The 27,973-nt window shown below is 59.7% G+C and overlaps 1 protein-coding gene across 9 annotated transcripts in view; it reads left to right on the top strand.

Annotated features, from left to right (window-relative positions):
- Positions 1-27,973, top strand: part of AGAP3 (ArfGAP with GTPase domain, ankyrin repeat and PH domain 3) — a 56,127-nt gene that overhangs the window by 14,179 nt on the left and 13,975 nt on the right. For 2 of the 9 annotated variants that reach the window (XM_045564998.1, XM_045564997.1), the window contains exons 2-10: positions 13,522-13,580; positions 13,797-13,884; positions 14,070-14,155; positions 14,339-14,480; positions 14,909-15,043; positions 15,209-15,336; positions 17,179-17,337; positions 20,953-21,045; positions 26,016-26,120. In XM_045564998.1, the coding sequence (XP_045420954.1) occupies positions 13,522-13,580; positions 13,797-13,884; positions 14,070-14,155; positions 14,339-14,480; positions 14,909-15,043; positions 15,209-15,336; positions 17,179-17,337; positions 20,953-21,045; positions 26,016-26,120 (995 nt within the window). Of the gene's footprint in view, positions 1-11,113; positions 12,235-13,205; positions 13,407-13,521; positions 13,581-13,796; positions 13,885-14,069; positions 14,156-14,338; positions 14,481-14,908; positions 15,044-15,208; positions 15,337-17,178; positions 17,338-17,796; positions 17,945-19,869; positions 20,798-20,952; positions 21,046-26,015; positions 26,121-27,973 lie in introns of those variants that run through there. The other 7 variants (XM_045565000.1, XM_045564999.1, XM_045565001.1 and 4 more) reach the window with 7 other exon arrangements.

Raw genomic sequence — 27,973 nt, 5'->3', positions numbered from 1 at the left:
GCCTGTGAGCTGCAGTGCAGTCTAGCAGCGGGGCAGGACCACCTCCTGTCCCTGTGCCCTGCTGTCAGTGCCGGTAGGGTGGTGAGGACCGTGGCTCTCCATTGTGAAGGTTCATTGCCTTCCCTGTCATTGGTAAGGAGTCTATGGGGGTGATACTTCTGTACACTGGAACGAAACTGGCTGGACAACCTTTCACCAGATGGTTTTAGCATCCATCAGCGATCCTGAGTTGGTTACATTGGAGTTATCACAAGGTGACTTTCTAATCCTGACATTCCTTCTGTGAGTATTGGCAGGTGCTCTGCAGTCAGGAACAGCTGCTGCGCACCCACCCTCTCTTTAGTATCACCCTTGTCTCATGGGTTTTTGTCGTTGCTGTTGTTCAAATGTTATAATCAATTACAAAACTAACAGATGTGATTCACTTCTGTATCATAGAGTAGGAGAATTTGCGTACAGTGTACGTGTGCCAGATAAATGCTCAACAAGCCCATTGTACAAAGAGCTCCTGCAGACTGTTAAGAAAAAGCTTTTAAAAACCCAAGAGAAAAACAAGCAAAGAGGATCAGACAAGGAAGAGGAGATGCACATTGTTGATGAACATGAAAAGATGCAGCCTCACTAGTAATCAGGGAAATGCAAACCCAAGAGCCAGGTGCTGTGTTCCCTGTTGGTAGCAGGAAGCCAGTCGGTAACTTATGTGGCCAGCGGGGTGGGCAGCACACGCAGCGCAGGTGGAGGGGGGGAGCACGCAGGGCTGCTACACGTGGAAGAGTAATTGGGCATCAGCCATTAACATGAAAAATTCTCATGCCTTTGAGCCTAATGGGTCCTACTTGTGGGCATGTTCCCGAAGGGAAGAAAACACTAGAGGTGCACAGGTATCGATTATAGCTTTGCTTGTAGTGGTTAAAAAGAAGGAAGTGACCTGAGTGCCCCTCAGCAGGCGAACGGTGAATAATTGATGGAACATCTAAGCTACGAGATGTTAGGAAGCGGACAAATCAGATCTAGCGAGAGTGATGCCCGGCCTGGGGAGGGCCGAGAGGGCACTCAGGGAGCAGCTGGCCCTGGGGGCGCTGGGCTGGGGCAGTCGGTGAAACGCTGGGGGAAGAGTCCCGTTGAGGTGTGAGCAGGCGGGAGGACAGGATGCTCTTTCTGGAAGCATCCGTGATAAGGAGAGGGAGGAGGGCGCTCAGCCAACAGAGTGGTTTGCCAAGCGTGTCATGAATGTGTTTTCATAACCTAAAATAAAATTTTAAAAAGATTGGCAAAGGGCACATTTTACACTAGTCACAGCCTACTTTCTTTCTTCGTACCCCACCCCAAGTCTGAATCGAAAATTATCCTCTTCTCGTTCCTAGGCGGAATAATCTTCTGTTTCTTTTTATGAAAGTAATGTACCTTTTATAAACATTTCAGAGGACAGGGTAAAATATGCACATCACAGAAAAATATAAAGAAGCAGAAGAAACCACTGGTAATCCTAACCAGAGCTGTCATCACCACTTTGTTACCATTTTGATACATTCCTTTTTTTCCCCTGCATGTTTTACACAGGTCCCTGATACAATTTTGTATCTGGCTTGAAAAAAAAAAAATCAAGTATTGCCATCCATGCTAGGTAAAAACGTCTTTGCAAACATTATTTTAAACGGTTGCATAATATTCTACCACATGGAGATAGAAGCGTTTACTTCCTTACTTCCATGTTGTTTGATGTCCAGGGTTGCTTTGACTTTTGGAGGCCTAAACTTTTCTCCCCATTTCAGGTGGACACCGCAGGGCTTCCGTGGTAGTGGGGCGAGGCACGAGGCTCTTTTTCTTTGCCCTTTTGTGCATGTGGCTAAATTGCCGTGCAGCAGACCAGTCAGCGTGGGCCCCCAAGAACAGTGATCAGGGGACCCCACTGCACGCCTGCCCCACAGGGCAGTCCCATTAAAGCAAAAGTAAACTTTTATGGCTTTGGTAGATGAAAAATAGAATTTTCCTTTTGTCTTAATTTATAATTCTTTAAGTACCCAATGAGGGTGAGTGCTTTTGTACATGTGTCAGCCATTTGAACTTTCTTTACTCATTTAGAGACTGTTTATTTTTTGAAGCAGTGTTGATGAGCTTTGTGTCTATTAATGATATTAACCTATCGATATAGTCACATTTTTTTCAGGTAGTTGATTTCTCTTTAATATATGCCTCTTAGGGTTTTTGTACCTTTTTTATCATTCAGGATTTTTCATTGCTGTGTGTTTAAATCTATCGCTCTTTTCTCTGCGGGCCTTTACATCTGCCAGGGGTTCCTTTGGAGCCCCTCCTTTCCCGCAGCCCAGTCCCTCTGCTCGAGCCCCCTCCCTGGCTCTGACCTCACTAGCCAGAGAGAGGCGGCTTCCTCTGGCTCCCCCGAGCCTGGCGCTGTGCCCGGCGCAGCACGGGCAGGGCGGAGGCTGGACGGCGAGGGCGGAGGCGCAGGCAGCAGGCACGCGGGGGCGGGCAGGGTCTTTGGGATGGTGCCCGGAGCAGCACAGGGGAAGGTGTGAAAGTGGGTCCAGGGAGGAGAGGGTGGGGAGACCTACCTTTTTGGGGTTCGAGAAGGGCTGGACGGGTGTTTGCAGATAGTGCCCTGTGCCTCTGCTGGGTGTCGTTGGCTGTCTTGTGCCCGGTTTGGCCCTGAGACTGGCTGCACGAAGTCGCTGCTGGACAGACCAGGCGCCTAGATCTCCTTGCTGACTGGGGAGAGGTCCTGCCAGGGGCCTCCTGGTTGGCTCTGCCTCTCTGCCTTGACCTTAAGAGTGTCAGTTCCCAGAGGATGGCAGCTCTGCAGCTGGTTCTAGAGACCTTCCTAGCCTTTCTCATCCTGAGGCTGAGGGCCCCGCGGGCTCCATGGCTGTGACCAGGGTTGCCCAGCATCATTTCATGCTGATGGTGTAGCCCTTGGTGCCAGGCCTGAGAGCTGCTGGGCTGGCCAGGGCAGCAAGGTATGAGATTGGATTAAGATAAAAGTCTAAAACACAGCTGCTAAATGCGCTATTTCAGTTGCTCTAGGATGCGGGAGAACCAGGTCGGCTGGGGACACATGGTGGGTGTTTGACAGGAAGATTGTGCGGATGAACTGGCTGAAACTTGCAGCATTTGGAGGTGGCCCTATGCCCCGCTCCCCTGAGCGTGAGGCTGGGCGCCTGGGCCGGGCAGTGTTCCAGCACCCACCATCTGGGTGTGGGTGGAGGCCGGCCAGCACAGGGCCCTGCAGGACGGGGGGTGTGCACCCCAACCCTCTGGTCAGAAGGAACCCACCAGGAGGGGCTCTCGAAGAGGGGGGCTGTTCATTAGATGTCCCGCGCTATGCTCAGGACCCTTGTGGCCCTGGGAAGCTTTGGTTTAGGACGGCTGTCTGTGTTTCCTCGGGCCTCCTCCCTGACCGCGGGGCTGCCTGGCCCGTGTGGCTCTGTCCACACACGCGCATGGCATGAGGGTCTGCCTGCCAGAAGGAAGCATTCCAGGTTGGCGTCTGGGCCACCGCACCGCTTTCTCCCTGCAGGGGAGCTCAGGAAGCCCGAGTCAGTGGTTCATGCCTCATGGTGGTCCAGGGCTGGGTGAAGGGGAGTAGGGGACAGGAGTTTTTTGAAAGGTCAGTGAGGAAGGACCTCAGGGAGGGGTCTTTTGGAAGGAGAGGCCCTGCTAGGAAGGCCAAGGCTGGGCTGTCCAGATGTGGGTACCAGGACGGGTGTGAAAAGAAGATGAGGGGTGCCGCCTGAGAGATGAGCTCTGACCGAGGAGAGGTTTGGGCTCCGGTTGGCCCCGTGTCAGCAGAGCTCTCGGCAGGCCAGGGTGGCAGTGGCCTGGATGGGGAGCCCCACGGGCTCTAGCTGGCCAGCCAAATGGGCTGAGTTCAAATCACCTGCTGGCTGGTGGCCTTAGGCAAGTCCCTCAGCCTCTGTGCCTCTGATTCCTCATCTGTGAAATGGGGAGATTAATTGTACCTTTCTCAAAGAGTTATTGTGCGGGCTAACGGGTTAATATGTGTAAAATGCTCAGAGTGGGGCCCATCGTGTTCAGTAAGTTGCTGCTGTTATCACGTGACCACTGGTGTCCCACATGGCTACTGTCTCGGGTGTCTGGGGCACCCAAGGTGGCTCAGGTGTTCCTAGGGGCCCCAGCTGGTTCTGTGTGCCCTCCTGAGGGGGCCCAGGAGCCCAGGCCCCTGCATGAGATGAGGCAGACTAAGCATGAGCATGTATGGCAGAGACAAGACGTGCTATGGGTGTTGGGAGGAGGCCGGGCTATGTGGGAGGCCCTCGAAAGCGTGGTGGGGCAGCAGCCATGAGCTGTGTGATACCTGCCACTGAGCCGGCTGGGATGGATGGCACTGGCCCCAGACAGAAGGTGGCCTCCTGCACGTGCCCTGCTGTTGTAACATCTGGCATGGGAATCCAGGCGCATTTAAACTTTTGTCCACTGGACTCAGCCTACCTGAGTGTTTTTGTACAAATTGTATACACTGTTGCCAATATATCGTGTACCTATGCATTGCGGCACCCCTGCCCCTGAGACCCTGAACCTACACATCTGCACTTGTGCTCTCGGCAGCTCAGTTTCTGCAGTTTCTCCATGTCGGTCCTGCAAAATTAGTGCAATTATTTGAATACTGTATTGCATTTTCCATTTATAAAACTATTTTATTTTTGGTCAGGTACCGTGGCTCACGCCTGTAATCCTAGCACTTTGGAAAGCTGAGGCAGAGGGATTGCTTGAGGCCAGGAGTTCGAGACCAGCCTGAGCAACATAGTGAGACCCCATCTCTCCAAAAAAATAAAAAATTAAAAAATAATTTTACTTTTGTAAAAAATATGAACGTAAATAGAAGTGCTGGTACTTCTGATAAGGAATGAAGATCTCATAAATTGAATGTATTTTAGAAACGCATTAGGCTGGGAGAAGTAGATTTTTTATTCATGGGACTTAAGTTGGACTGTATATTCAGTTTTGATGGGAGATAACGTTTAAAAATATATGAAATGTAGGAAATGGGTCAAAATTGTGAGGAAAAGGCATGGAGCAATTAGGGGGCATGTAATACTTTAACATTCTTTTTTTTTTCTTTTGAGACAGGGTCTCATACTGTTGCCCAGGCTGGTGTGCAGTGGTGTCATCATAGCTCACTGCAGCCTTGAATTTCCTGGCTCAAGCAGTCCTCCCACCTCAGCCTCCTGAGTAGCTAGGACTAGAGGCACATGCCACCACACCTGGTTAACTGTTAAATTTTTTGTAGAGATTGGTCTCACTATATTGCCCAGGCTGGTCTCAAACTTCTGACCTCAAACGGTCCTCCCACTTCACCATCCCAAAGTGCTGGGACTATAGGCTTGAGCCACCGCGCCTGGCTGTACTTAACATTCTGAGTCCAGAACCCCGTAAGTACCAAGGGCAGGCCACAGGCTCCTGCCCCGCCTCTCAGGCCTTGGGAGGGTTAAGAATGGTATGAAGTATACAGGGCACTTGTTGCAGGGCCAGCCCAAGGGATGGGGCGTAGCACATGCCGGTCCCCTGTCCCCTGTCCCCTGCAGGGAGGAGCTTATGGAAAGCACTCTTTGGCAGAGTGACACATGCGCTGTGGCTGAGGGCTCAGCGGTGGGCCTGAGCCAGGCCCCAGCAGCTGCTGTTGCTGGTCAGAGCAGGAGTGGTGTCCAGGCACTCCCAGGGGCTTAGAATGTGGGCAGATGGGACAAGGTCAAGAGGCCTGATGGGGACATTGTTTGAGGGGAGGGCCCTTATCCTGTCCACCATTGTGCCTAGCACAGAGTTCATGGACAGAAAGGAAAACAAAGAAACTGCTGTCAGATAGCAGGTTTGGTGCAAAGAGGACATTTCTGGGCTGGGATGACTCTGCCCTGGTGGAGGGTGGTCTAGGTTTCCCCCTCCATGCACTGGGCAGGGCACTGTGGCTCTCTGCCCACCCCACCCCTCACTGGCCCCTTCTCTCCTTCAGCTTTTCCCTGGGGAGGGGAGGAACGAGGTCACTAGGGAGCACTCAGATACTCTGAGCTTGGCGGGTTCCGGGGGTGTGAGGTGGTTTCTGTGTGGTCCTCACTGCCAGCCCCCTGAAGCCAGCCCTGTCACCTGTAGGTCGGGTGGGGCAGAGACTCCTGTCTGCTCACCCTGTCTCCACTTAATAAGCACTCACTGAGAAAATAATGTTAAATGAAGACTTGGAGGCCTGAGCATTGGTCTGGGAATCCGAGTCCTGGGCCTTGTCTAGGCTCTGCCACCGATGGGCTGCGTAACCTCAGGTGAGTCACTTCCCTCTCTGGGCATCAGTGCCCTTGTCTCTAAAATGTGAGGGTAGAACCAGAGCATGAGTCCTGAACCTGGACTCCATGGCGGGGCACAGGGGGGCTAGGAACAAAAACACACCTGCATGTTTTTTCCAAGTATGCGTTGTTTTTTCCGTAGAGTCCATAGCTTTTGTCATTTCCTAGGTCTGCAGTAATAAAACACCGTAAACTTGGTGGCTAGAACAACAGAAATTTGTTCTCTCACAGTTCTGGAGGCCAAAAGTCTGAGATCAAGGTGTCGGCACTCCTTCTGAAGGCGCTAGGGAAGGGTCTGTCCCAGGCCTCTCTCCTGTGTCTCTTCACGTTGACTTCCCTTTGTGAGCATCTGTGTCTGTGCCCAAATTTCCCTTTTATGGGGACACCAGCCATAACGCATCAGGGGTCCCCCCTCCTGCGGTATGACCTAATCTTAACTCATGACATCTGCAACGACCCTGTTTCCAAATCACATCACATTCTGAGGTCCTAGGGATTGGGACTCAGGGAGCTCCAGCGTCCACCCTCGCTCTGAGGTCTCTAGGGACCCCCCGGAACCAACCCTAGCTGAGGTGAAACTACTGAGGTTACAGACTGACAGCGTCCGCCTCGATTCCCCACGTCAAGAACGCTGGTGCTCGCTGGAATGACTCCTGTGTGGGGTGTGGCGCTCGCTCCCCTCCGAGCAGTGACGGCTCCCCTGTTGCTCGCCTGCTGCGTGCCAGGCACCGTGGGAGCCCCGCGCGCACAGCACACCCAGCTGGGGAGCTGGGATCATCCCTAGTTTACAGATTAAAACCCAAGATGCAGCGAGGCTAGACTGACTGTGGATGGTCACACAACTCACAGGTACCAGAGGCTGAACTTGACCCCAGCTCTCGCAGCTCCCAGAGCCCGTCTCGCCGGTGTGCCGCCATGCGACTTAGGGTCTGTGCCGATTATTTTGCCTGTGACTTATCTCTTCCACAGACTGGCCCAGCCAGAGACCATCTCTTTTCGACCTGCTCTCTCCCCACGAGAACAAAAGCCTGGTGCACAGTTCATGCTCAGCAAAGACGTTCACCCATTCACTCACTCAGAATCGTCACACACGCTCTGGGTGCCTGGCGGAGTTTTACTGGGGGAGCATTAAATGCATAAGGGTGGCGAGCGTGATGATGTTGACAGCAAGGTCTCTGAGAGGGTCAGCTCCTGAGGAAGGGACGTTGCAGCTGAGACCCGAATGACCTAAAGGACAAGCAGGTGTAGAGGCCCTGGGCAGGGAACAAGGCCTATGTGTTGGCAGCCTGGTGGCTGGATGGAGGTGGGTCACGGGGAGAGTGACAGATGGGAGTCTGAGGGGCAGTGGGACAGACTCAGGAGCTGGGGTGTCACTGTGTGCCAGGGCTCCCTGGGAAGCTGTTTTAAGAGGCCATGCCTCCTGTTGTGGAGGAAATAGGCGGGCAGTGGTGATGGTGGGGAAGCAGACAGGCAGTCTGGTGGGCCACGCGGGGAGGGGTGGCTTACCTTCCTGCAGGAGAGAGGAGCAGGTGAGAAGAAGGTTTGGGCCAGGTGTAGGAAGGAAAGCTCCCAGGACTGAGCACAGATGGGACTGGGGGAGTGTCAGAAAGGGGGTGGGGAGACTGTGCTAGGTTTGTGGGGAGTTGATGCTGTGCCATTTGTAAGGTGGGGGACACGGGGGTGCAGTGTTGGGGGGCGTAGTGTAGAGGTCAGGGGCTGCCACCACGGAAGCTCGACTGGTGTCAGCGGACAACTGCCAAACTCGTAAGGAGGATGAGGCCTGCAGGCTGCCAGCAAGGGCTGTGGGCTGGTGGGTAGGCAGCCCGAAGACCCCTGCCCGTTTTCTCCTGGGATTCCCTAGTCCGCTGCCACCGCCTGCTCTGGGATCAGGGAGCCTGTTGTGCTCCTCACTGCCTCCCCGGGCTCAGCGACGACGGGGCGGGGCCAGCCCGGGTGGCCGCCGAGGGCACCAGCATCCCCGCCAGCCAGGACGCAGCGCAGGAAGATGTTTGCTGCCACCTTGTGGGCAGGAAGAGCCTGACCAGTCTTGGCTGCCGGTGTGGCTCTCCGGCTGCACCAGGCGGAGCTAGCCACAAACTTTGGCTTTTCAAAAGAAAGCTAGTCAGTCCTTCCTCATCTCTGAGGAGGACAGCTACCACTTCCCTGTGGGTTGCATGGGCCGCAGCTGGGCACAGCCCAAGACTTATCAATGGATCATCCAGCAAACATTTGGGCGGAGAGCAGGGACAAGGGCCTGCCTGTAGGTTCTGGGGCCAGAGCTGTCCTTTCCTTGTCCTCAGGCCCAGCCCTCTTTCTGGGCAGTGCTACATCACGCTGCCCAGTAGGTTTTCCCTACCCCATCGCGGCCCTGTGCTCACGTGGGCCAGCTTAAGTGGCCATTCAGCTTGGGCCGCCATCGGGCATAGCCAGGGCCAGGCCTTTCTCCGGACTTGCAGGCACTCAGAGCAGCGGGGCTGTTTGGTGCTAACTCTTCTGCTCCTGTGCCTGCAGGGAAGGCTGTGTTCTTCCTGACCCGAATGCACACTGCAGGCATCCGTGAGGGGCTTCCTCTTTAGTCCCCTAGACACTTCCATGGAGCCTCTCAGCCCCTAAGAGGCAAATTCGTTCTGGAGCCCCTGATGGCCTGAAGGAACAGAGAGCCGAGGTGAGGGCTAGTTTATGGAACTCCTGTGTGCTGCAGCCTGCCCCTCTTTAGGGCTGTCCTAGTTTCCTTCAGGCCCAGCAGGCAATGGCTGAGTTGAGGACAGCTGTCTTTGCCACATATCTTTGGAGCAAAATCTTGTCAAACAGAGACCTCATCACTGACCCCAAGAGGAAAAGAGGCGTGTGCCTGCGGCTGTTCTCCTTTCTGGGGTCACTGACTGGTGGCTTGATGTCCTGAGATGTTTATGTGGGGGTAGGTGCCCTTCTCTGTCTAGTTTCTCTGGGCCAGGAAAGGTTTCTGCGGAAAAGGGTAGGAAGGAGGAGGCAGCCAGGTGAGGAAGAGGAACCTGTTCTAGGTTTGGGAATTGACCCAGGCTGACCTTTGTACCTGGGCTGATTCTGCAGGTGCAGTAGGACCCGGGAGCCTTTGTGTCCTCTGAGAACATAAGATGTTCTTTGGGGTCGGGGCACTGCCGCCTGCCTTCCCTGAGACCTGTGGTGTGTGTGTGTGTGTGTGTGTGTGTGTGTGTGTGTGTAGCGAGCTGGGGCCTTCCCCCTTCTCTCCTGTCCTGCTGTTCTCCCACTGAGAGCCAGCTGGGTTCTGCAGCATCCCATCCCCTCTTGGGCACCTTGTTCCCTGTCCCCCCTGCAGTGTCCAGAGAGCAGCACCCATAGCTGCTGTTCTATGCTTGCATTTTCGTTGGCTTGGGAGGTCTGTGAATGGCCTTATTCTACTGAGGAAGGGCCATCCCTATCTATGTGTGTGTGAGAAGACAGAGATGCAGACCGGGAGGTCAAGGCAGGAAGATCTATAGCTCACCGAGGTTGTCAGACTTAAACTGGGAAATGTGAGTCAGGATTCCTGGGTTCTGTTCTTGTCTCCACGCTTGCCTGAGGGTCCTGGGAAAGGCTCCTCTGCCCAACCGTCTATTATCTATTATGGGGGGAGATGCATCCTGGAGAGGAAGCCATCATCACCGCTGTTAATAACTAGTCCCACGAAAATACGAAATCGCCCCAGGGCCTGTCCAGGCTTGAGAGATCCAGCCCGGGGCTTGGGAGTTCCCCTGGCTGCTTTCTGCAGGGAGCACCCAGGAAGGAGAGGCCCTGCCTTCCCGAGGCATTCCCCCAGCCCCACAGGAATGCGCCACTTTTATCTTCCACTTGGCTCTGACCAGGACCCTGGAATTCTAAGGCTGACAGACACGTTGGGAGTAGAGCTGGACTGGGAGTGGAGGAAACCTGGGAGTGTCACCTCTTTAAAGGAAACGTGAGCCCTCCCGTCCTTTGCCACTGCTTGCTCCTGGTCTGCTCGAGGTACTGGGGCAGCTCTGGTGATGTCATACTTTGTGGAGTGTGTGGTAAACTGGCTCATCTTCAGAGCCCCGTGAGAGGCCTGATGTTTACAATGCAGTATAAATCACAGCCGGGAACGCCTTGCCCCGACCTGGGGTGAGCCCTGGATTTACTCGGTATCTGGTGCAGCCCACGCAGAAATTGAAAGGGCAGCAGAACTGGGACAGAAAAGTTTTCGTTCAAGGAAAGTGTCAGTCTCTAGCCAGGACCGCAGTCTACCACTCTTGGGCCGTCATCCGGAGAAGTGGGACCCATCAAGTAGCTGGAGACCAGACTTCAGGGCCTCAGAAATGAGTCACTTGCCCAAAATTGTGGTCCAGGCCAGAGGTCATATTTTGACTGTTGTGTTGCCTGTAGGCAGGACACTTAACCCAGTCCAGAGTGATGAGTATCTTCGGGGTTTTATAATGGCCAGAGAAGACAGCTCCAGTCATGAATAGAAGCCAACTTAGCGTCCAGCGAATCTCGACTCAGAACGTCTCATACAAGCTCCCCATTTTACAGACGAGACGGGGGCCCAGAGAAGGCATAAAACTTGCTTACTGACTCCTAATTTAGGCTTTTAATAATTCTGGCCCTCATGTTGGCCCTTCTTCCTTTGGAGAAAGAGAAAATGGCCCAATTTTCTCCAAAATGGGGCCCAGCGTGTGGCATATTCCAGGACTGTTATTTATCTGGCCTGCTCTTAATGACAGCTCCTCGCCTACCTGGCCAATCCTAGGAGGAGCCTTGGGCTGGAATTTCCTGTTTTCTGAGGGCTCCCGGGGGCTGCCCCAGCAGGCCGGCTCCCCTGCGCCGCCGCCGTTCCCGGGTGTTCCAGGCCACACTTGCCGCCTCTCCTGGCTGGGCTGGCTCCCGGCCTCTCCAGGTCTGGGCTTGCCGGCTGCGAGGTGGAGGAGTTGAGGGACTCGGTCGGCCCACACCAGGTGCCCGGAGGCCGGAGATCCGTGCGCCCCGGCGGCGGCCGCGGCCCGGGCCCAGCCCCGCGCCCCTCGCCATGGGCCTGGCCCTCGCTCGCGGGCCCTGAGCATGGAGCGGGGCTGGCCGCCGGGGGACAGCAGCAGCAGCGGGGAGCGGCCCGCCGCCTGCCGCCGCGCCCTCAGCGTCTGCGACTCGCTGGACCTGCACGGCGCCCCGGCTGGCCGCGCCGCCGCCGCCCTGCAGGCCGCCCTGTGTGCTGCGCGCGAGCAGCCGGCGCGGCCGCGGAGCGTATGCTCGGGTGGTCCGGGGCAGCCGCCTGCCGGCGCCCGCGGCCTGCTGCTCGGCCTCCTGCGCCCGCGCCTCGGCCGCCGGGGCCCAGCGCCGTCGGGGCCGCCCTGCTCGCCCGCGCCCAGCCCGGCGCCCAGCCCCGCGCCGGCCCGGCGCAACCGCACCCGGGGCGAGCCGGCGCCGCGGCCAAGACCCACCAGCATGACGTTCCTGGAGGTGAACCGCCTGGAGCTGGCTGCGGCTGAGGCGCCGGGCGCGGGCGCGGGGCTGGGCCGTGCGGGCAGCGCGGGCTTCCTGCGGGGCGCGTCGCTGTGGAGCAGCCAGCGCTGGCAGGTGTTTCGCGGCGGTGGCGGGCGCAGTGCCGAGGGTCCCCGGCGTGGCCTGTCTGCGCTCAGGAAGAGCTTCAGCTTCCGCCTGCGCCGCGGCCAGGAGATCCGGCGCTCCGAGTCGGGGCTGCTGGCGCGGCCGCCCCGCGCGCGCACCCGTAGCGACGGCGACGCCAGCTCCCTGGGCGCCTTCCCCAGCCGCCGCGACCTGCTGGGCTCCGAGGCCCCGCGCGCCGCGCCGGAGCCGGGCCGCCCCCGCGCCGCCGGCCTCTGGAGGCTGCTCACCAGCCGCTTCCGCCGGAGGGAGCCCGCGCCCGCCGCGCCGCTGTGGAGCCGCCGGGCAGCCGCCGCCCCCGGGCTTCTGGGCGCGACGAGCGGTAAGGGGGATGGCAGCGCGCGCCTAGGTGGCCTCTCTGGTTGGAGTCTAGCAGGAAACAAGAACTTGTGTGAGAATCGGTAGGGAACCTAGCTGCCCGAGGTACATATGCTGTGCCGGCCAGGGGCCAGCTGGGACTGGCTCACGTGCCATCAGCCCCCAGTGTCTGGGTCGTTTGCAGTGTCCAGAGGGGGTGACAGTGGCAGAGGATTGCACGGCAGTGCAGGCGACAGCCCTGCCATAACATCCTGGAATAGGAAGGGCCTGGGTTCGGATCTGGTCCTCCTCCTATTTGGCAGCTGCAGAGTTTTGGCTCAGCAAAGGAAGGAGACTTACCAGCATCAGATGGTCCTAGGCAGCCTAGAACGTTCCCTAGTTTCCAGGCCGGGGTTGAGCTCTGGCCTCTAGCTGCCTCTGCGGATGAGTTTAGGGACTACTTGTGGACCTGGCCTTTGAGACAACCTCGGGATCGTGCCTCTGGGAGCCGGCCGGGGAAGCCAGTGCTGCCCAGCCAGAGGGGCAGGCCCAGGCCAGGGCCACCCAGAGCTGGCCCAAGGGTGTGTGTGGAGCCTGGAGGGTGAAGGCTGGCTGTGGGTGGGCCTGGCTAGCCTGAGGCTTCCCTTTCGTGGGACACTGCTTGAGTCGGGTGCTGAGAATGGACTAGAGGGAAGGGCACTGGGAGGTGGGTCTCTGGGAGAGAGTGGTGGCAGCCTCCCCACTGAGGAGGAGCCTGTGAGGAGGGCGGGGCGGGGCGGGGTAGACGGCTCCGGTTGGACCTGCCCCTCACAGAACAGGGCCAGGTGAGGCTCCGCCCTCTTCACCCTGGCTCAGGAATGTGGTGGGTGGCCCCACCCTGCCAAGGGTGAGCTGTTCCTACTCGCAGGAATCTGGCCCACCCCCTGCCAGGTGCCCAGCCCTTGGGGCAGGTCTGAGACCTGCTGGAGTGGCCTCTAACCTGGGCCTGGTACCGGGGCCCCAGGGGCCCCAGGCTGGGTGTGGCCTGCTTACCTGCTGGAGCAGGAGGAAGGATGCAGGTCCGAGTCCAGGTGGATTGAGCCCACAGCCCTCAGAGTCCTGTCCGGAAGACTGTCCTTGCTCTGTTCCGCTCAGAAAGAACCTTCCCACTGCTTTCTAGGGAACTAGGGGTGGAGGCTTGAGATCTCCTCGAGGAAGGTGCTGTCTTCTGGCCTTGGCCTAGGGAGGGGCATCCTAAGTGACACTGGTGCTGGTGGTGGGGACAGTTGTATGTGCCACCTTGGCACTGATGGGGCGGCTCTGTCTTCCACAGACTCGTTTGTGAACAGCCAAGAGTGGACGCTGAGCCGCTCTGTGCCGGAGCTTAAAGTGGTGAGTGAGGCCCACGGGGGTGAGGGTGGGCGAGGCAGGCAGCCGGGCCTGGGCCTCTCTTCTCCTGTGCCCTCCCTGCTCCTCTCAGCATGTCCCTCCTGCTTCCTCTCTCCTGCCCCTTCAGCCTTGGCTTTTCTCCTTCCTGCCTCTTCTTTGCCTTCCCTGTCCAATCTTCTTCGTGCCCGCTGACGCCACTCACCCCCTCCTCTCCTGCAGGGCATAGTGGGGAACCTGTCTAGTGGGAAGTCAGCCTTGGTGCACCGCTATTTGACAGGGACCTATGTCCAGGAGGAGTCCCCTGAAGGTGAGCATCACAGGTCCAGCTGGGGCATGGAGGCTGGCCTTCTGCTCCTGTCCCTCCATAGGGTCAGGGTGGGGGTCTCCAGACCCCGTCCCTCCCAGCCCTCATCTCCTGGTGGATTTCTTCTCTGCTCGGCCTCCTTGGGCTCGTTCTCCTCATCTTGGTGCTGACTGTGCGCTCTGTCCTAGGGGGGCGGTTTAAGAAGGAGATTGTGGTGGATGGCCAGAGCTACCTGCTGCTGATCCGAGATGAAGGAGGCCCCCCTGAGCTCCAGGTGATGCTCCTGCCCCAGGGCCTGGGGCCCACCCCTGTGCCTGGAGGCACTTTCTCAAGCTTGCGGACTCAGACTGGGCGCGGTTGCGAGTCTGGGGAGAGGGGTCCGCCCAGGTCTCCCTGCCTGGTGTGGGAGTTTGCTGGGGCCCAGGTGAGGGTGCTAATTCTGCTTGGTCTCCCCTAGTTTGCTGCCTGGGTGGATGCAGTGGTGTTTGTGTTCAGCCTGGAGGATGAAATCAGCTTCCAGACGGTGTACAACTACTTCCTGCGGCTCTGCAGCTTCCGCAACGCCAGCGAGGTGCCCATGGTGCTAGTGGGCACGCAGGGTGAGGCGGGGCCCTGCAGGAGCAGCAGAGGGCGGGAGGTCCCGCAGGGATGCACGGTGGGGGTGGCCAGGTGTGAGAAAGCCCCCAGCCTCCACTCTTTGCCCGGTGCTGGCGAGATGTTAGCCCTTCCTGTGTTGCCTATCACCGGAGGCCTCTTTCTCGCTCTTCCCCAGCTGAGTCTTGCAGTTTGTGTGACTGTTGTGTCCGTGTTTTTTGAGTTGAATAAACAGAGACTCAGAGATTAAGTGGTTGCTCGTTCGCACTCACTGAAGCATGTCAGGGTTGGAATGAAGCCCAACCTGTGTTCTTGGGGCTCTGTGTCCCACTCATGGGCCCTTGCCCACCCTCCCTCTGGCCAAAGGGCCCCTCCCGCCACTGCTCCAGCTTTGCAGAAAGCTGAGTGAGTCCCACTCTCCTGCCTCCGACAGACGCCATCAGTGCTGCCAACCCCCGGGTCATTGATGACAGCAGGGCCCGCAAGCTCTCCACAGACCTGAAGCGCTGCACCTACTATGAGACGTGCGCCACCTACGGGCTCAATGTGGAGCGCGTCTTCCAGGACGGTAACTCGGGCGGGCGCCTGGCGGGAGTCGCTGGCGGGCCAGGGCCCCAGAGTGGGCTGTAGGAAGACTCCCGGCGGGCAGGGCGGTATGGTTTGGGGAGAGGCGCTAAGCTGGGCTTTTCCCTTCTCCCCAGTGGGTATAATTTGACTCTGCTGTCCCCTGTAGTGGCCCAGAAGGTAGTGGCCTTGCGGAAGAAGCAGCAGCTGGCCATCGGGCCCTGCAAGTCACTGCCAAACTCGCCCAGCCACTCGGCAGTGTCTGCCGCCTCCATCCCGGCCGTGCACATCAACCAGGTGTGGTCAGCCGCCCCACCCCACCATCCTCACCATGCCTGTGTCACCTCTGTGTGTCCCACCACCTCTGCTGGCTGCCTTCTCACACCCGCCCACTTCCCTCTGACCTCCCAGCCTTGCACGTGGTTTGCAAACATTGGCTCGAATTCCACACGGCCTGCATGACCAGCCTTGGCCTCGACTGCCCCGTGGTGCCTGCCCCTTCCTGCTGCGCTTTCCTGCTCCCCGCTGTTCTCACCCCAGTCACTTCAGCTGAGATGACACAAACATCTGCTGCTGTTAATGAGTTATCTCAGACAGCTTCCCATTGAAACCACACTCATCGGGCACAGGGAGGAGAGAAAGTTCCTTTAGACCTGCTCTGCACTGGCCCCGGGCCAGACTGGGAAGCAGGTGTAGGCCTGAGCGCCTCCGCTGTCATGGGGGGGAGGGGTGCCTTCTCCACCTGCCTGCGGCCTGCAGTGCTGTCCTCCATGGGCGTGGAAGCAGCAGCTGACAGCCGTGTGCCCACCAAGCACAGGGGGTTTGCCCTCAGTGCTCTGGGAGTGTGTATTTTAGAAGGGCGACTCTTGTCCCAAGGGAATGAATGGCTCTGGGTGCCATGGGGTGTTTGGGGGCTGGCGGGCTGCAGGGTGGTGGTGGCTTCTGAGCCAGGTCCTGCCAGTGCTCCTCCCATAATACCACTGGGACACCTGTCCACACCTGGGCCTACTGCCAGGTTCGTTTTTGGCCCCTGGCATATGTACCAGCGCCTGGTTGAGTAGCCGCATTCCCTACTCTGCCCTAGGCCATCCCAGATGGAGTGGTCGAGCCAGCGGCTGCTGTGCCTTGCTTCTGCCAATGGCCATCATCTTTACAAGTCCTGCCTGGCCACAGCCAGCTTTCCGATGACAGCCTTGTTGCTTTTCAGAGACCCCTCCCTTTAGGGCTTATGAGAAGGTGGCAGCATCCCACGTGGGTAAAGGAGGAGCAATGACAGGTCTTCCTTCACTGTCTTTGAGCAGCCACGCCCTGCGCCGACCAAGCTCAGGGCTGGTGTGGCTCAGCTCTGCAACGGCCCTGTCTCGTGGGGGTAGGTCGTGAGGGGCAGTGGTCTGGGCACTGTGCTCCTTCCGTACGGCCAGGGTTCAGGGGAGGCAACCAGTCAGGCCATGCGCTCTAGCAAGGGCAGGCGAGGGTGAGGCCTCCTGGTTTTCCTGTGCGTGTTCCCCGAGCAGACACTGCCATGCTCCTTCTGTCTCCGCCCTGTGATCTCTCTTGTCTTTCTCTTCCTTTCCCTTCTCTGTTCCTCATCTACAACTTACTCTGACTGGTGGTCTTAGCTCTGTTCTGCTCTGCCTCGGCTGTCCCAGGATCCCGTTCCCCGTCACACACATGCTGGAAGCACATCTCAGCTCCCCCAGCACCCCAAGCCCACGCCCAGCCCCAGTGCCCACCTCCCAGTGCTGCACCCTGACATATGCCGCTGACTGGGGGCTCAGCCGGGCAACCTGCTGTCTCTCTCCACACCCCTTGCAAGGCAGGACTTTGCAATTTGTTCCCTTGCAGGCATTGTCACTGATGTCTGCCTGCTGTCCTGGGCCTCTGATTTAGCTCCCTGGTTGGCATAGAAGCAACCCTGCTGGGGCCCCAGGACAAAGGTTCCCTGGTGGGGCAGCCCCAGCACGGTGACAGCTGCATCCTGCTGGCCTCCAGGCCATGCTACTCTCCCCCAATATCGCCTGTAGGAGCTGGCAGCTCCTCTCCTGGCCCATGAACCCTGGCCAAGTCCCCATGACCTACTGCCCTGGCACCTGCCCGCTCCCCACCAGAGCCGCCCTCAGCAGCCCTCTTTGTCCTTAGGCCACGAATGGCGGCAGCAGCGCCTTCAGCGACTACTCGTCCTCAGTCCCCTCCACCCCCAGCATCAGCCAGCGGGAGCTGCGCATCGAGACCATCGCTGCCTCCTCCACCCCCACACCCATCCGCAAGCAGTCCAAGCGGCGCTCCAACATCTTCACGGTACGTGACCCGCCCTCCTCCCCGCCCAGCTGCCTTCATGGAACCGGCAGGGCAGAGCGCTGCGCTCCCAGCCAGGAGGGGCGTGGGCAGCCCCAGACAGGAAGATGCCACCTGCAGCCTCTCTCTGACACACAGACACTTGAGGCTTCCAGAGGCTCCTTACCGGTGCCTCCAGAATCTTCCAGACTGGTCCTCTGTGCCCACAAGCGGCTTCCCATTGCCGTCCTCCTCACGTCCCCCACGGGCGTCCCCGCCCTCTGCTGCACACACTGACCCCACTGCCGCCTCCCTCTCTCCTCGGCCCCCAGGGTGTCTGTGTCGGCTTGGCGGGATCTCTGGACTCACCTGGCCTAACGCCCCTGAACCCTTTGATTCAACAGCTAATGAACCGGCGGCCGGAAGGCTGTTTGCCCAAGGCGACACAGAGGGTTAGCTGGCCGAGCTAGAGTCAGAGCCCAGGCCTCCCAGTCTGCCTTCCGGCTCTTTTCCCGTTACCCCACTGCCGAGGGGGAAATTCATGCTTTCCACCCACCGCTGTGATTGGTTTAACAAAGGCTTAGCCATCTTTTCCTGGGCTTCACCACGCTGCCTCGTTCCTCCCTCTCAGGTTTGTCCTGTCTCCTTGTGAGCTACTCACTCGCCCCTCTCCACAAACCTCGCACCCCACGCTGGGGTCCGGTGTGCCCTGCCCGCGAGGGCCAGCCCCTCAGCTGTAGGTCCCCTGCTCCTGCTGTCTCTCCACGCCCTGTTCCGCCACGCGGCTCCCACCCAAACTCTAACGCTCCAGCTGGGCTTGGGCTGGACTGTACCAGGTGTCTTGGGCCAGACAAAGGTGGGTGAGCCGCCTGTGTGCATTGTCACGAGAGCGCCCGCCCTTCGCGTCACGCCACGGGCCTCTTTCTGAGAGCAGAGCTTGGCTCTCAGCCTAGGCCTGAGTTCAGCCGGCCAGGCCAAACTCTCAGGACCCTGCCTAGACAGAGCCAGTGCTCCCAGGCCCGACGCGTTCATTCTCGCCTCTGCCCCGCCCGGCACGCTGCTCCCGCCTGGCTGCCTGCCTCTGTCCCCCCGGGCCTGCCATGCGCCCTCAGCCATCATGCTGACTGGCTCCCGCTGATGCCACCACTGCACACTGCACCTGGCCAGTGCTGACCGTGCCCGGCTCACTGCTTCTTGTTTCTATTCACACCCCTTGAGATACGAGCCTCGATGGCCACCTGCTTGTGCCCATGCTGCTGCTGCCACTGCCGCTGTGGAGCCTTTGTGTGCCTGTGTTCACGGTGACCACCACAGCGTGCTGGCACCCTGCTCCCTGACATCGTGCCTCAGTCATTTGCTGCCTCAGTTCCATTCTTAGCCTCCCCTCCCCCGCTGGCTAGCTCTGCAGCACCCCCAGGGCACCCTGCCTCCCCCTGCCCTGCCCGCACCCAGCTCCATGGCCTCCTTGCCGCGGCGCCCCGTGCCCTGCCATCCTGTGCTCTCGCTGCCTGCCCGACTGCGCTGCTCCCCGTCATCCTTGCTCTGCGAGCTCACGGCACGGCCTTCCCCGCGGGCCCTTCCATTCTCTCCATCTTCACAGTGGCACCTTATTTTTTCCTTTCCATTGTTTCTGTGGTGACCTCACTTGCACCATTGTCCCCAAGGCGGCCTCAGGCATGTCCGTCTCTATGGGTGTATCTTGGGACCTCCCTTCATCATTGCAGTCGGGGCCACCCCTCTTCTCCCTCATCGTCTTCCCCAGCAGTCACACTTGCTTGAGGGTGAGCCCTCGTGTCCTGCCTGCTCTGTGGCTGGTGACCCCCCACTGGACGTGGTTGTGATGTCCCTGGTCTCCTCTGTCACTTCATGTACTCATTTTGTTGCCACTTTTGCCCCCGGTCCCGTCTGTGGGGGGGAGGTGCCCCTCTGGGCCCCGTGGGGTCCTCTGGTGCTTGGGGTCCTCTTGGCTTACAGCCTGGCTGGGGTGGGCTGCACCCTCCTCTCCCCAACCAGCTCTTCTGTGTGGGGACCCGGTGGCAGCGGTCACATCCACCTTCCTCCTCCCTGGGGCCGAAAGGGCAGAGGGCTGTGGCGGCCTGGGCTGTGGAGCCCAGGAGGGGACCGGGGGCAGTTGCTGCCCGTGGGGCTGCCGGGCAGCGATTCACTCTCCGGCGGCTCTTTGCCCGGTTCTCCCTGCTTCCTCTGGCTGTGCTTCCTGCCACACTGCAGTTTCGGCCCTCAGTCCCCTTGCTGTGCCCTTGGCTCCTGACAGCCTGGGAGAACAGGAGGGGTGGGGCCTGGGCTGCCGAGTGGCGACCGTCCCGTACTGAGATGGACTGCTCAGCCTGTGCCTGCCCAGCCGGTGCAGCCGCCCGCCGCCGCCTCCTCATCCTCCTCGTCCTCCTCCTCCTCATCCTCGTCCTCCTCCTCCTCCTCCTCTTCATCCCGCTGCCGCCGCTCCCCAGGTGCCTGGGTCTCTGCCCTCACCAGTGCTGACCAACTTGTGCGGGGCTTGAGTATAACTTGCCAAAATCTTTATTCTTTCGATATTTGCAGATATGTGCCACTGTTTCCAACTTTTCATCAACAAAAAGGCCTTTCCAACTCCTTCCAAATTAGAAGACCAGGTGGTGACACACAGCACCTCTGGACATTCCCCCTGTGCGGGGCCGGAGGCGGGCCGGGCCCTGGGACTGCTCTCAGATGAGAAGCGGCCGCCGAGCTCCCCGCTCCAGAGACCCACGGGAACCTTTGTAACTAACCCCACCCCCAGGGAAGGCTAGGAGCGCTGGAGCCCGCGCTGGGGGCTGCCGGGGACCAGGTCCGGCCGGACGCTGCGCCAGGCTCGCTGCATGGAGAAGAAGGGAGCTCGGCCCCACGCCCGGCGCTGGCAGCGCGACGAGGCCCACAGGGGCTGGGGAGCCCAAGCCCGCCCAGCCCAGCTGCTCCTGGGGGGAGCTTTCCTGCCCCTCCCTCCTCTGCTCCTTCCTGCATGGACTTCTGCCGTTCCTGCTCCTGCTCCGGAAGCTGCCGCCGCCACCGCGCTTGCCTTGCCCCCTCTTTTTGGCCTCCCCCATTTCCTAGGATCCGCATTCGGGTGGACTCTGCCCCAGGAGCTTGGCAGGGCGCAGGGCCTCTTCTGGCCTCTCTCCTCTCTCTCTCCATCCACTGTGCCCCTCGGGCCACGCCGACGTGCTCGGTGCCACGTGCCGTGTGGTGTCTGTGCCGCAGACGGGCCACCTGCCCGCTCACTTCTGGACTTTGCTCTCCCCGGTTGTCGTGCCCTGTGCTCCCGGCCAGCCCTCAGCCCCACCGTCCACCTCTCCTCTCCCCTCCCTTCTCTTATGCCCCAGCCCCCTGGGCTGCGTGCTCCTCGCACCCTTGGTATTTCGTGTCCTTGCTCTTTTGTAAGGGGCGGGCCCAGCTCAGTGACCTGTGCTGCTCTGTATGGTGCCGTGTGTAAGAATAAACCCGTTGGAATACTCGTGGTCTCAGTTCCTTCCCGTCCCGCCGCCCCGGCCCCGTCCACTGCTAGAGCTGCCCAGGAGGGAGGGGAGAGGGAGGGCTGGGGAGTCCAGGTGGGCAGTTCTCTCTGCAGACCCTGGGCCTGTTTAACGCGCCTCTTCTTTTCTCTTCCAGTCTCGAAAGGGTGCGGACCTGGACCGGGAGAGGAAGGCTGCTGAGTGCAAGGTGGACAGTATCGGGAGCGGCCGGGCCATCCCCATCAAACAGGTCAGCACTTTCCTTCCCCTGTGGTCCAAGGGCAGCTCAGAGGAGGCCTAGGAAAGGCTAGAGTGTGGTTCTTCTCGGGGCCTGTGTGTCAGGGTAAGAGGCCAGCGCCTCCCTGCCAAGGCAAGTCCTTAACAAGGGACAGGTGCTTCTGGTAAAAAACCTGAGGCTGAGCCCCTTCCCTGGGCCACCAGCTTCTGGGCGCACAGTCTGCCTGTTCCTGCTCATCACCACCCGGGGGCAGCAGAGAGCCACCTGCGGTCCTCAGTCCCTCCCCTGGACCTGCTTGCTGGCTCTGGCGTTGGACCCGGAGAGGGCCGACCGAATCCTCAGCCGAGCATCCTGAGCAGTGTGCGTTTAAGGGGATGCTGAGGGCTACTCCTGCCCTAGGTTTATTGGCACAGTTTTATCGATATGCGTCTCTGTTCGTTTTTAATGAAAAAACTCAGGAGAGATGGCACCTCCTAATCTCTCCCCCACTTCCCTTCTGAGTCACTGCCTGGGGGTGCTGTGCCCCCCAAAGCTTGGCTTCTCCCAGACCTCCTGTTGTGTGTGGGTCCCTGTGCTGGAAAAGACAGCCGATGGGGCGTGTCCTTGCTCAGAGCTGCTGGAGTGCACAGGAGTAGAATGGGGGGCGTCTCCTCGGGGCTGGGCAAGAGCCTGAGGGGCTAAGGTGCAATGAGGACAGGGTGGTGGGGCACTGGGCACACCGTGGGCTCTGGTGGTTGGAGGGGCCATGTCTACAGGGGGCCATGCTGCCAGGTTTTGACCACAAAGGAGACTGGCCAGAGCACCAGGGCTTGGTTTGGCATGGCCAGCAATCAGGTTTATCCTCCTGGGCTGGGCCTTTTGGGACCCATGGGCAGTGTGACCTCTTGGAGGGAGGGGACCAGTCAGTATGACCAGGATTCATGTGTTAAGATTGGGGATTTCTTTTCTTTTTTTAAAGAGACAGGGTCTCAACAATTTGTGACAGTGGTCTCAAACTCCTGGCCTCAAGTGATCCTCCTGCCTCGGCCTCTTGAGTGGCAGGTTACAGGCACAAGCCATGGCACCTGGCAGGGTTCGGGGTTTCTGACCCCAGCGAAGTCCATTTAGAATGAAGAGTCCCGGGAAGTATGTGAGGGCCCAGAGGGCAGAGCAGGGCACTGCATGGAGATGTCTGCCCTGCCTTTTCTACGCAGCCTTCCCTTGAACTGTGCCCTGCACGTGTGTCTGGCGGAGCGCACTGCAGTTGGGCCGGCCTCCTGGGAGGGCTCCTGGAACAGCTGAGAGCACAGAGTGACAGCAGTCCGAGGCCTGGCCCTCCTCACGTGTGCGTGTGCGTGTGCGTGTGCGTGTGTGTGTGTGTGTGTGTGTGTGTGTGTGACGTTTGTTTGCAGAATCGGTCCCCGTACAAACCTGTTGATCAGTGGACTTCCTGGGCACTCCCTTTGTAGGTGACGCTTCTGTGTTTTGGGCGCAGGGTCGGCAGCTCCCTGCTTGGAGGCGGGGAGGGCGTGGGCTTTCTGCGTGGATGTGCACACACCACGAAGCACATTTAATCAGTAAACGGGAACACCTTTCTCGGGGCCCCATGTGCTCCCTTTCCTGTCTGGGGTTGTGCGGCTGGGGGCCGACTGACTTGTTCTCTGGATCCTCCACATGAAGGGGAGGATGTAGGGTGGGGCAGGAAGCCCTGTGAACTTGTACGTGGGGTTCTGGTCCAACCTGGGAGTCAGTAGGTCCCTTGGGTGCTACGGCCCCGAAGTCTAAGGGGCTCTTACTAGGAAAGTCCCTGCCCCATGTGGCCCTGAGCCTGCAGCCAGCTGGGGGCCAGTATCAGAGGCCTGTGCTCCCAGGATCTCAGTAGCAACCTTTGGGGTGAACGTACCCCTTCCCAGTCTGTAATGACCAGGCTGTAGGCGGGGCCAGCCCTCATCTCATCTTCTCCCACCGGGTTGCCATTCCTGGAGCCACCCCTCCCGGACCTCCCCGCCGTTCTGGGTCCCGCCCCACCAGATCTCCGGCCCCTCCCCTCTCCCGCCCTCCTGTCCCGTTCGCTCTCCCGGTTCTGCTCCTTCCCCTCCCCCCCCAGCTCCTGCTGGGAGTGGAGATTGCATTTCAGTTGCCATTTGCATTCCCAATCAATCCGGACTCCGCAATTAAGTCGGCTGGCGGAGCTGGGAGGGAGGCGGCGGCGGGAACGGGTCCTCTGGGGGCTGTCGCCTCCGCACCGCTCCCATTCCGCCCCAGATTGCTTCCTGCTCTGCCGTGCGCAGCCGGCCGGCCAGGGAGGGGAGTAGGAACCCCTGCAGCTCCTCTCCCTCTTGGAGCTTGGAGAGGGAATGGGAGAGGCGAGGGTAGGCAGGGCTGTGTGCTGGCCTGAGCCGCGGTCTGCCGGTGTCTGGCCAACAGGCAGGTGAGAGGGTGAGCTGCAGAGGGGAGTGGGCGGCAGGGCGAGCTTCTCGCCAGGCCCTGGGCTGCCCACGCCTCCCACTGCCCAGCCAGCCTCATTACCGCAGGTCGGGGCTCACCTGCAGGTCGGGGCTCATCTGCTTCCCCCGCCACCGCGGAGGGCCGGGAGAAGGAAGGGCAGAGTTCTGGGTGGGAACGGGCCTCCCAGACGCTGCCTCCCAGCATCCTGACTTCGGGTCCCTTCTCGGGGAGGAGGGAGGACCTAGATGAGTCCCAGTTGGAAAGGTGTTGAGGCCCCAGTCTGCCGTCCTGTTTATCCAGAGCAATAATGGTTTGTTGGGTGTTGTGGCGCCAGCTGGGGCAGAAAGCGGAGGGCGGCCTGGGAGGGAAGGGCTGAGCTGCGCCCGACCCAGGGCTGGAAGGCTGGGGCGAGGGGAGTGGGCCACACTGAGGGAAGGGAGGGAGTCGTGAGCCTGGTGGGCTCTCCGCCCAAGATGTCCTCCCCAGGGCTGGGCTCAGGGCCGGGACCAGGATGGCTACCTGGTGACTCTGCCCAGGACGGCTGTCGGGGCTTTGCCCCGGGGCATACGCTTGGGCGTGCAGTCAAGATGTCCACTCTGGGCCTCTACCCACGCCAGCCGCTTACCCATGGCCATTCTTCCTCTGGTCTGTGTCCTGAGAGTGTGACTCCTGGGGGTGTCTCCAGAGCCTGATGGCCACTGTCCTCGGGGTGCTTGTCCAGGAGCACTGGCTATGGGCCAGGGGAGAAGGAGCAGCTGCACTGTTTGCTGAGCTCTCAGCTGCACCTTGTCCTCGGCCAGTGTGACAGGGCTGCCACACCCAGAGGCAGGTCACCAAGGCCCAGAGGACCGTGGGCTCCTTCGCAGACCATGAGGCAGGGCCTGATTGCCTTTTGGGACGTTCCAGCCTGCCCCGTCGTCTAGTGAAAGTCCCGTTAACACCGGGTGTCTTCAGAAGCCCCTTTGAGGCTTGAGGGGAACCAGGTAGCGGGACGTGTCCTCAGGGGACCTTGTACTGAAACTCCCCTCTCGTGTGACCAAACCTCGTGCAGTGGCATTTGTCTTGGGGTGGCAGGAGGAGGAGCGGGACAGAGGGAGGAGGGGAGGAGGGTCAGCGAGGCTGTGAGACATCTGTCGGAAGGTGGGAGACAGACGGGCGTCAAAGCCGCGTGGCCGCTGGAAATGAGTGCCCTTGCCTGCCTCTGCCACCCCGGAACCCTGGTCCGGCGAGGGCTGCCTTCTGTTGGGAGGAGCTGCGAGGGGAGGTGCAGCGCAGTCCCGCGTTCACCCCCAGCCTTGGGCCTCAGCGCTGTCCACAGAGCACAGACGCTGCCTGTGTTCTTGCCCCTGGCGCCCTCTTACTCCTTCTTGGCCGTCTTTGGGCAGGGCCTGCATTCCCAAAGGAGGAGCCATTATGGGGCCTCTTTTCTCTCGGGGCTCTGCCTCCTACGTGTGGGCAGAGCTCGTCCTTTGAACCCCAGTTGGAGTGGGACCCAGGCTGTGCCCTCCCCACTTAGCCTCAACTTTGTGGATCCGTGTCCCTCTTCCTCCTGTGGGATTTTTGTCTTGGAATCTCCAGGGAGCACTGCCTCTTCTCAACCCTCCTAGGCTTTGGGGTTTGGGAGGATGGGCCCGCAGGTGGTGATGCGGGTCCCGGAAGCCATCCGGGGTTGGATCCTTGCCGACCTCTGCTCCCATTCCCGGCCATTCTCTCATGCGAGTCCTTGGTTCGGGGAGAGCCAGGGCCAGGTGAGGGCTTCTTTCAGGGGTTAGCATTAGAGGAGCAGGTTTCTCCCCGGAAGGGAGCAAAAGCCACAGTTGGGCACCGTCTCATTTCACCTTCCTAGTGGGGTGGGTCCATCTCCTGCTTTATCACCTCAGCAGTCACAGTCTTGGGGACCCTTCCCTACGTCTTCCAGCAGACGTTCACTGAATGTCTGCCGTGGCCCAGGCATTGTCCCAGGTGCTGAGAGTTCATCAGGGAACAAAACACACAAACACTCTTGCTCCCGTGGAGCTTTTGTTTGTCCTTGCACCCACCCAACGTCCACATCGAGTGTTTCACTGGCCACACGGGAAGTTCGGTTGCTGACATAGAAGGCTGGGTCTTCCCACTGCCCACCTTGGAGGGGCTGGGACAGTCTTGGGACAGTTAAAGCGTTTTTCTGAAGCTACCACAGGCAGTGAAAGGCCAGGACCCTACCAAAATCTCTGCTGTTGTTCACCACCGTCCATTGGAGCGTCGTGTGGGGAGCACCACTGCTGGCCCCATCCAAATCCCTGACCGGCGCCATGGGCTGGGGAGAGCAGACGCCCGCCCGCCGGGACAGTGGCCCAGGCTGCTTCCTGGTGGGTGGTCAGGGAGAGCCAGTTACGTGGCAGGATTTGTGTCACTGGCGCTCCTGAGTTCAGCTGCAGGTCCTCAAAGGCCTCTCTGCTCAGACAAAGTGGCTCAGGAGAAGGCGATGGAGGAGGTTGTTTCCTAATGACACCATGGCCTTCCCGTGCCCTGTGACGTGGGGTGGCTCTGGTCTCTGAGCAGACCTCTGTTCTCAGGGCATCCTGCTGAAGCGGAGCGGCAAGTCCCTGAACAAGGAGTGGAAGAAGAAGTACGTGACCCTCTGTGACAACGGGCTGCTCACCTACCACCCCAGCCTGCACGTGAGTCCAGGAGGAGGAGCCTGAGTCCTGGGGGAGGGGTGGGGGCTCAGAATGACAAGAGGGCGGGGCAGGCTCCAGGACTGATGGGAAGCAGACCTTAGTGATTGCAGATGGAATTGTCCCTTGAGAAAGAAGCTGGCTTTGGTGGCTTGGGTGGTGCACAAGCTCAGGCCCTCCTGAGTGCTACGCTGAAGCCCCATGGGTAGCTGAGCCTTTGGAGGACGTTCACCACCAGGGATGGTCACCCTGGCATGGCCAGCCGGCCCCAGCCTCCACACCCCACATTGCGTGGCTTAAAGTCAGGGGTGCCAGCGTTGCCAACCAGCTGTCTTTGGCTGGGCTATGTCATTAGGGGAGCAGCAGGCTCCTGGACCCGGGACAGTGGAGGACAAGACTGCAGTTAAACCTGGACTGTTGAGGACAGCGTGGGGCCTTGGACAGATCCTGCTGGGAAGAGGAGAGTGAGGGTGGCCTTGTCCGTGGGTGGAGGGGTCTAGAGGGGGTGTGCCTGTGTCCCGGTGGGGAGAGGGTGTTGCAGTGATTACAGAGTGGCCCCTGTGGCAGCTCCCCTACCCTTCCTCCTCCTCCTCCCCTCGCTGCGTGGCTCCAGCACACAGCTGTTACCAGAATCCATCTCTGTCACCACCCCACTGTGGGGCTAATGAGTTCTCCTGTGAAGCCCCTCGAGCACAGCACGTGGGCCAGCCCCATCCCCTGGCCCAGAGGCCCTGGGCCTGCCTCGGAGGGTCCCCGGCTTGCCTTTGAATCTGCACGAGGTGTCAGGGAGGCCTGACCCCAGAGGTGCTGGGGTCCACGTCTCCTGCCATAAGCTGGTCCTGGGAGCACGGCCCAGACGGCCCTGGCATGGAAAGAGCCGGCCCCCGGGGGTGGGGGGTCTGTCTCCATGTGGGCCACACCCTGGTCTGGCCCTTCTGGGTTTTCTCCTCTGATTCCGTGGGCACTGACCCTTCCCCTTTGCTCAGGGACGACGTCAGTTAGAGGGGATTCCCTCCTAACGTTCCTTACTCCACAGGGTAGGACCTGGTGCCAGGACACCAGTCGGCCGTGGTCCTGGGGGCCTGGAGAAGGGACCACATCCATTTAGTACTGTGGGCTCTTCGACCCCCTCCTTGCCCTGACCCCCACACCCCACACACAGACCTTGTCCCGCTACTCGGTGCTTATGACATGATGAGGGTGCAGCAAGGCCTGCTTGGAAGAGCACTGACACAGGGACAGAAAGCATCTTAGGAGGGGCCAAAGGGCACTCTCTGGGTACAAGGCTTTGTTACCATGCGACAGAGCCCCACACCTAAGGGAAGGGCCAGAAGAGCCGGCAGCAGAAAAGCGAGTAGATTGACAGTTTCCCAGCTGCAAGGTTCCCAGAGGCGGCAAGGCCATTCGCAGAGGGAAGTCCCGTGGAGGTGTGCCACGGTGGGTGTGCCGGCGTGGGTGTGCCGGGCCGGGAGACCACACCGGTACCTCCTGCTCCCAGCCCGTGCGGCTCACCCGTGTCCGCCTGTGCTCCCAGCTGACGCCTGTCTGGGTTGCAGAGCTGAGGACAGGCCTGTTGGGGGCATCCGGTTTCCCCACCTGTGTGTGGCCACCTTGCCCTTCCCTGTTTGCATCCTTACCTCTTCCTTTCTGCTTTATGTGACCCTGTCTTGGTACACAGTCCCCTGCTTGTCCCTGTGCCCCAGACAGTGAAGGAAGCCCAGGCTGAAGAAGAGGGATGGCAGAGGGGGGTCTTGGGACGTGGAAGAAAGGGTTGGTTGTGGCTGGGCAGGGGTTGGGTTTTGGTTTCGGTACAGGAAAGAAAGCCAACAGCTTGGGGGAATGCCGTGTTTACGAGC

This window comes from Lemur catta, chromosome 11 (assembly GCF_020740605.2).
Source record: "Lemur catta isolate mLemCat1 chromosome 11, mLemCat1.pri, whole genome shotgun sequence".
Lineage (NCBI taxonomy): Eukaryota > Metazoa > Chordata > Mammalia > Primates > Lemuridae > Lemur > Lemur catta.
The sequence above is the reverse complement of the archived record's forward strand: the minus strand, read 5'-3'. Positions and strand labels throughout refer to the sequence as shown.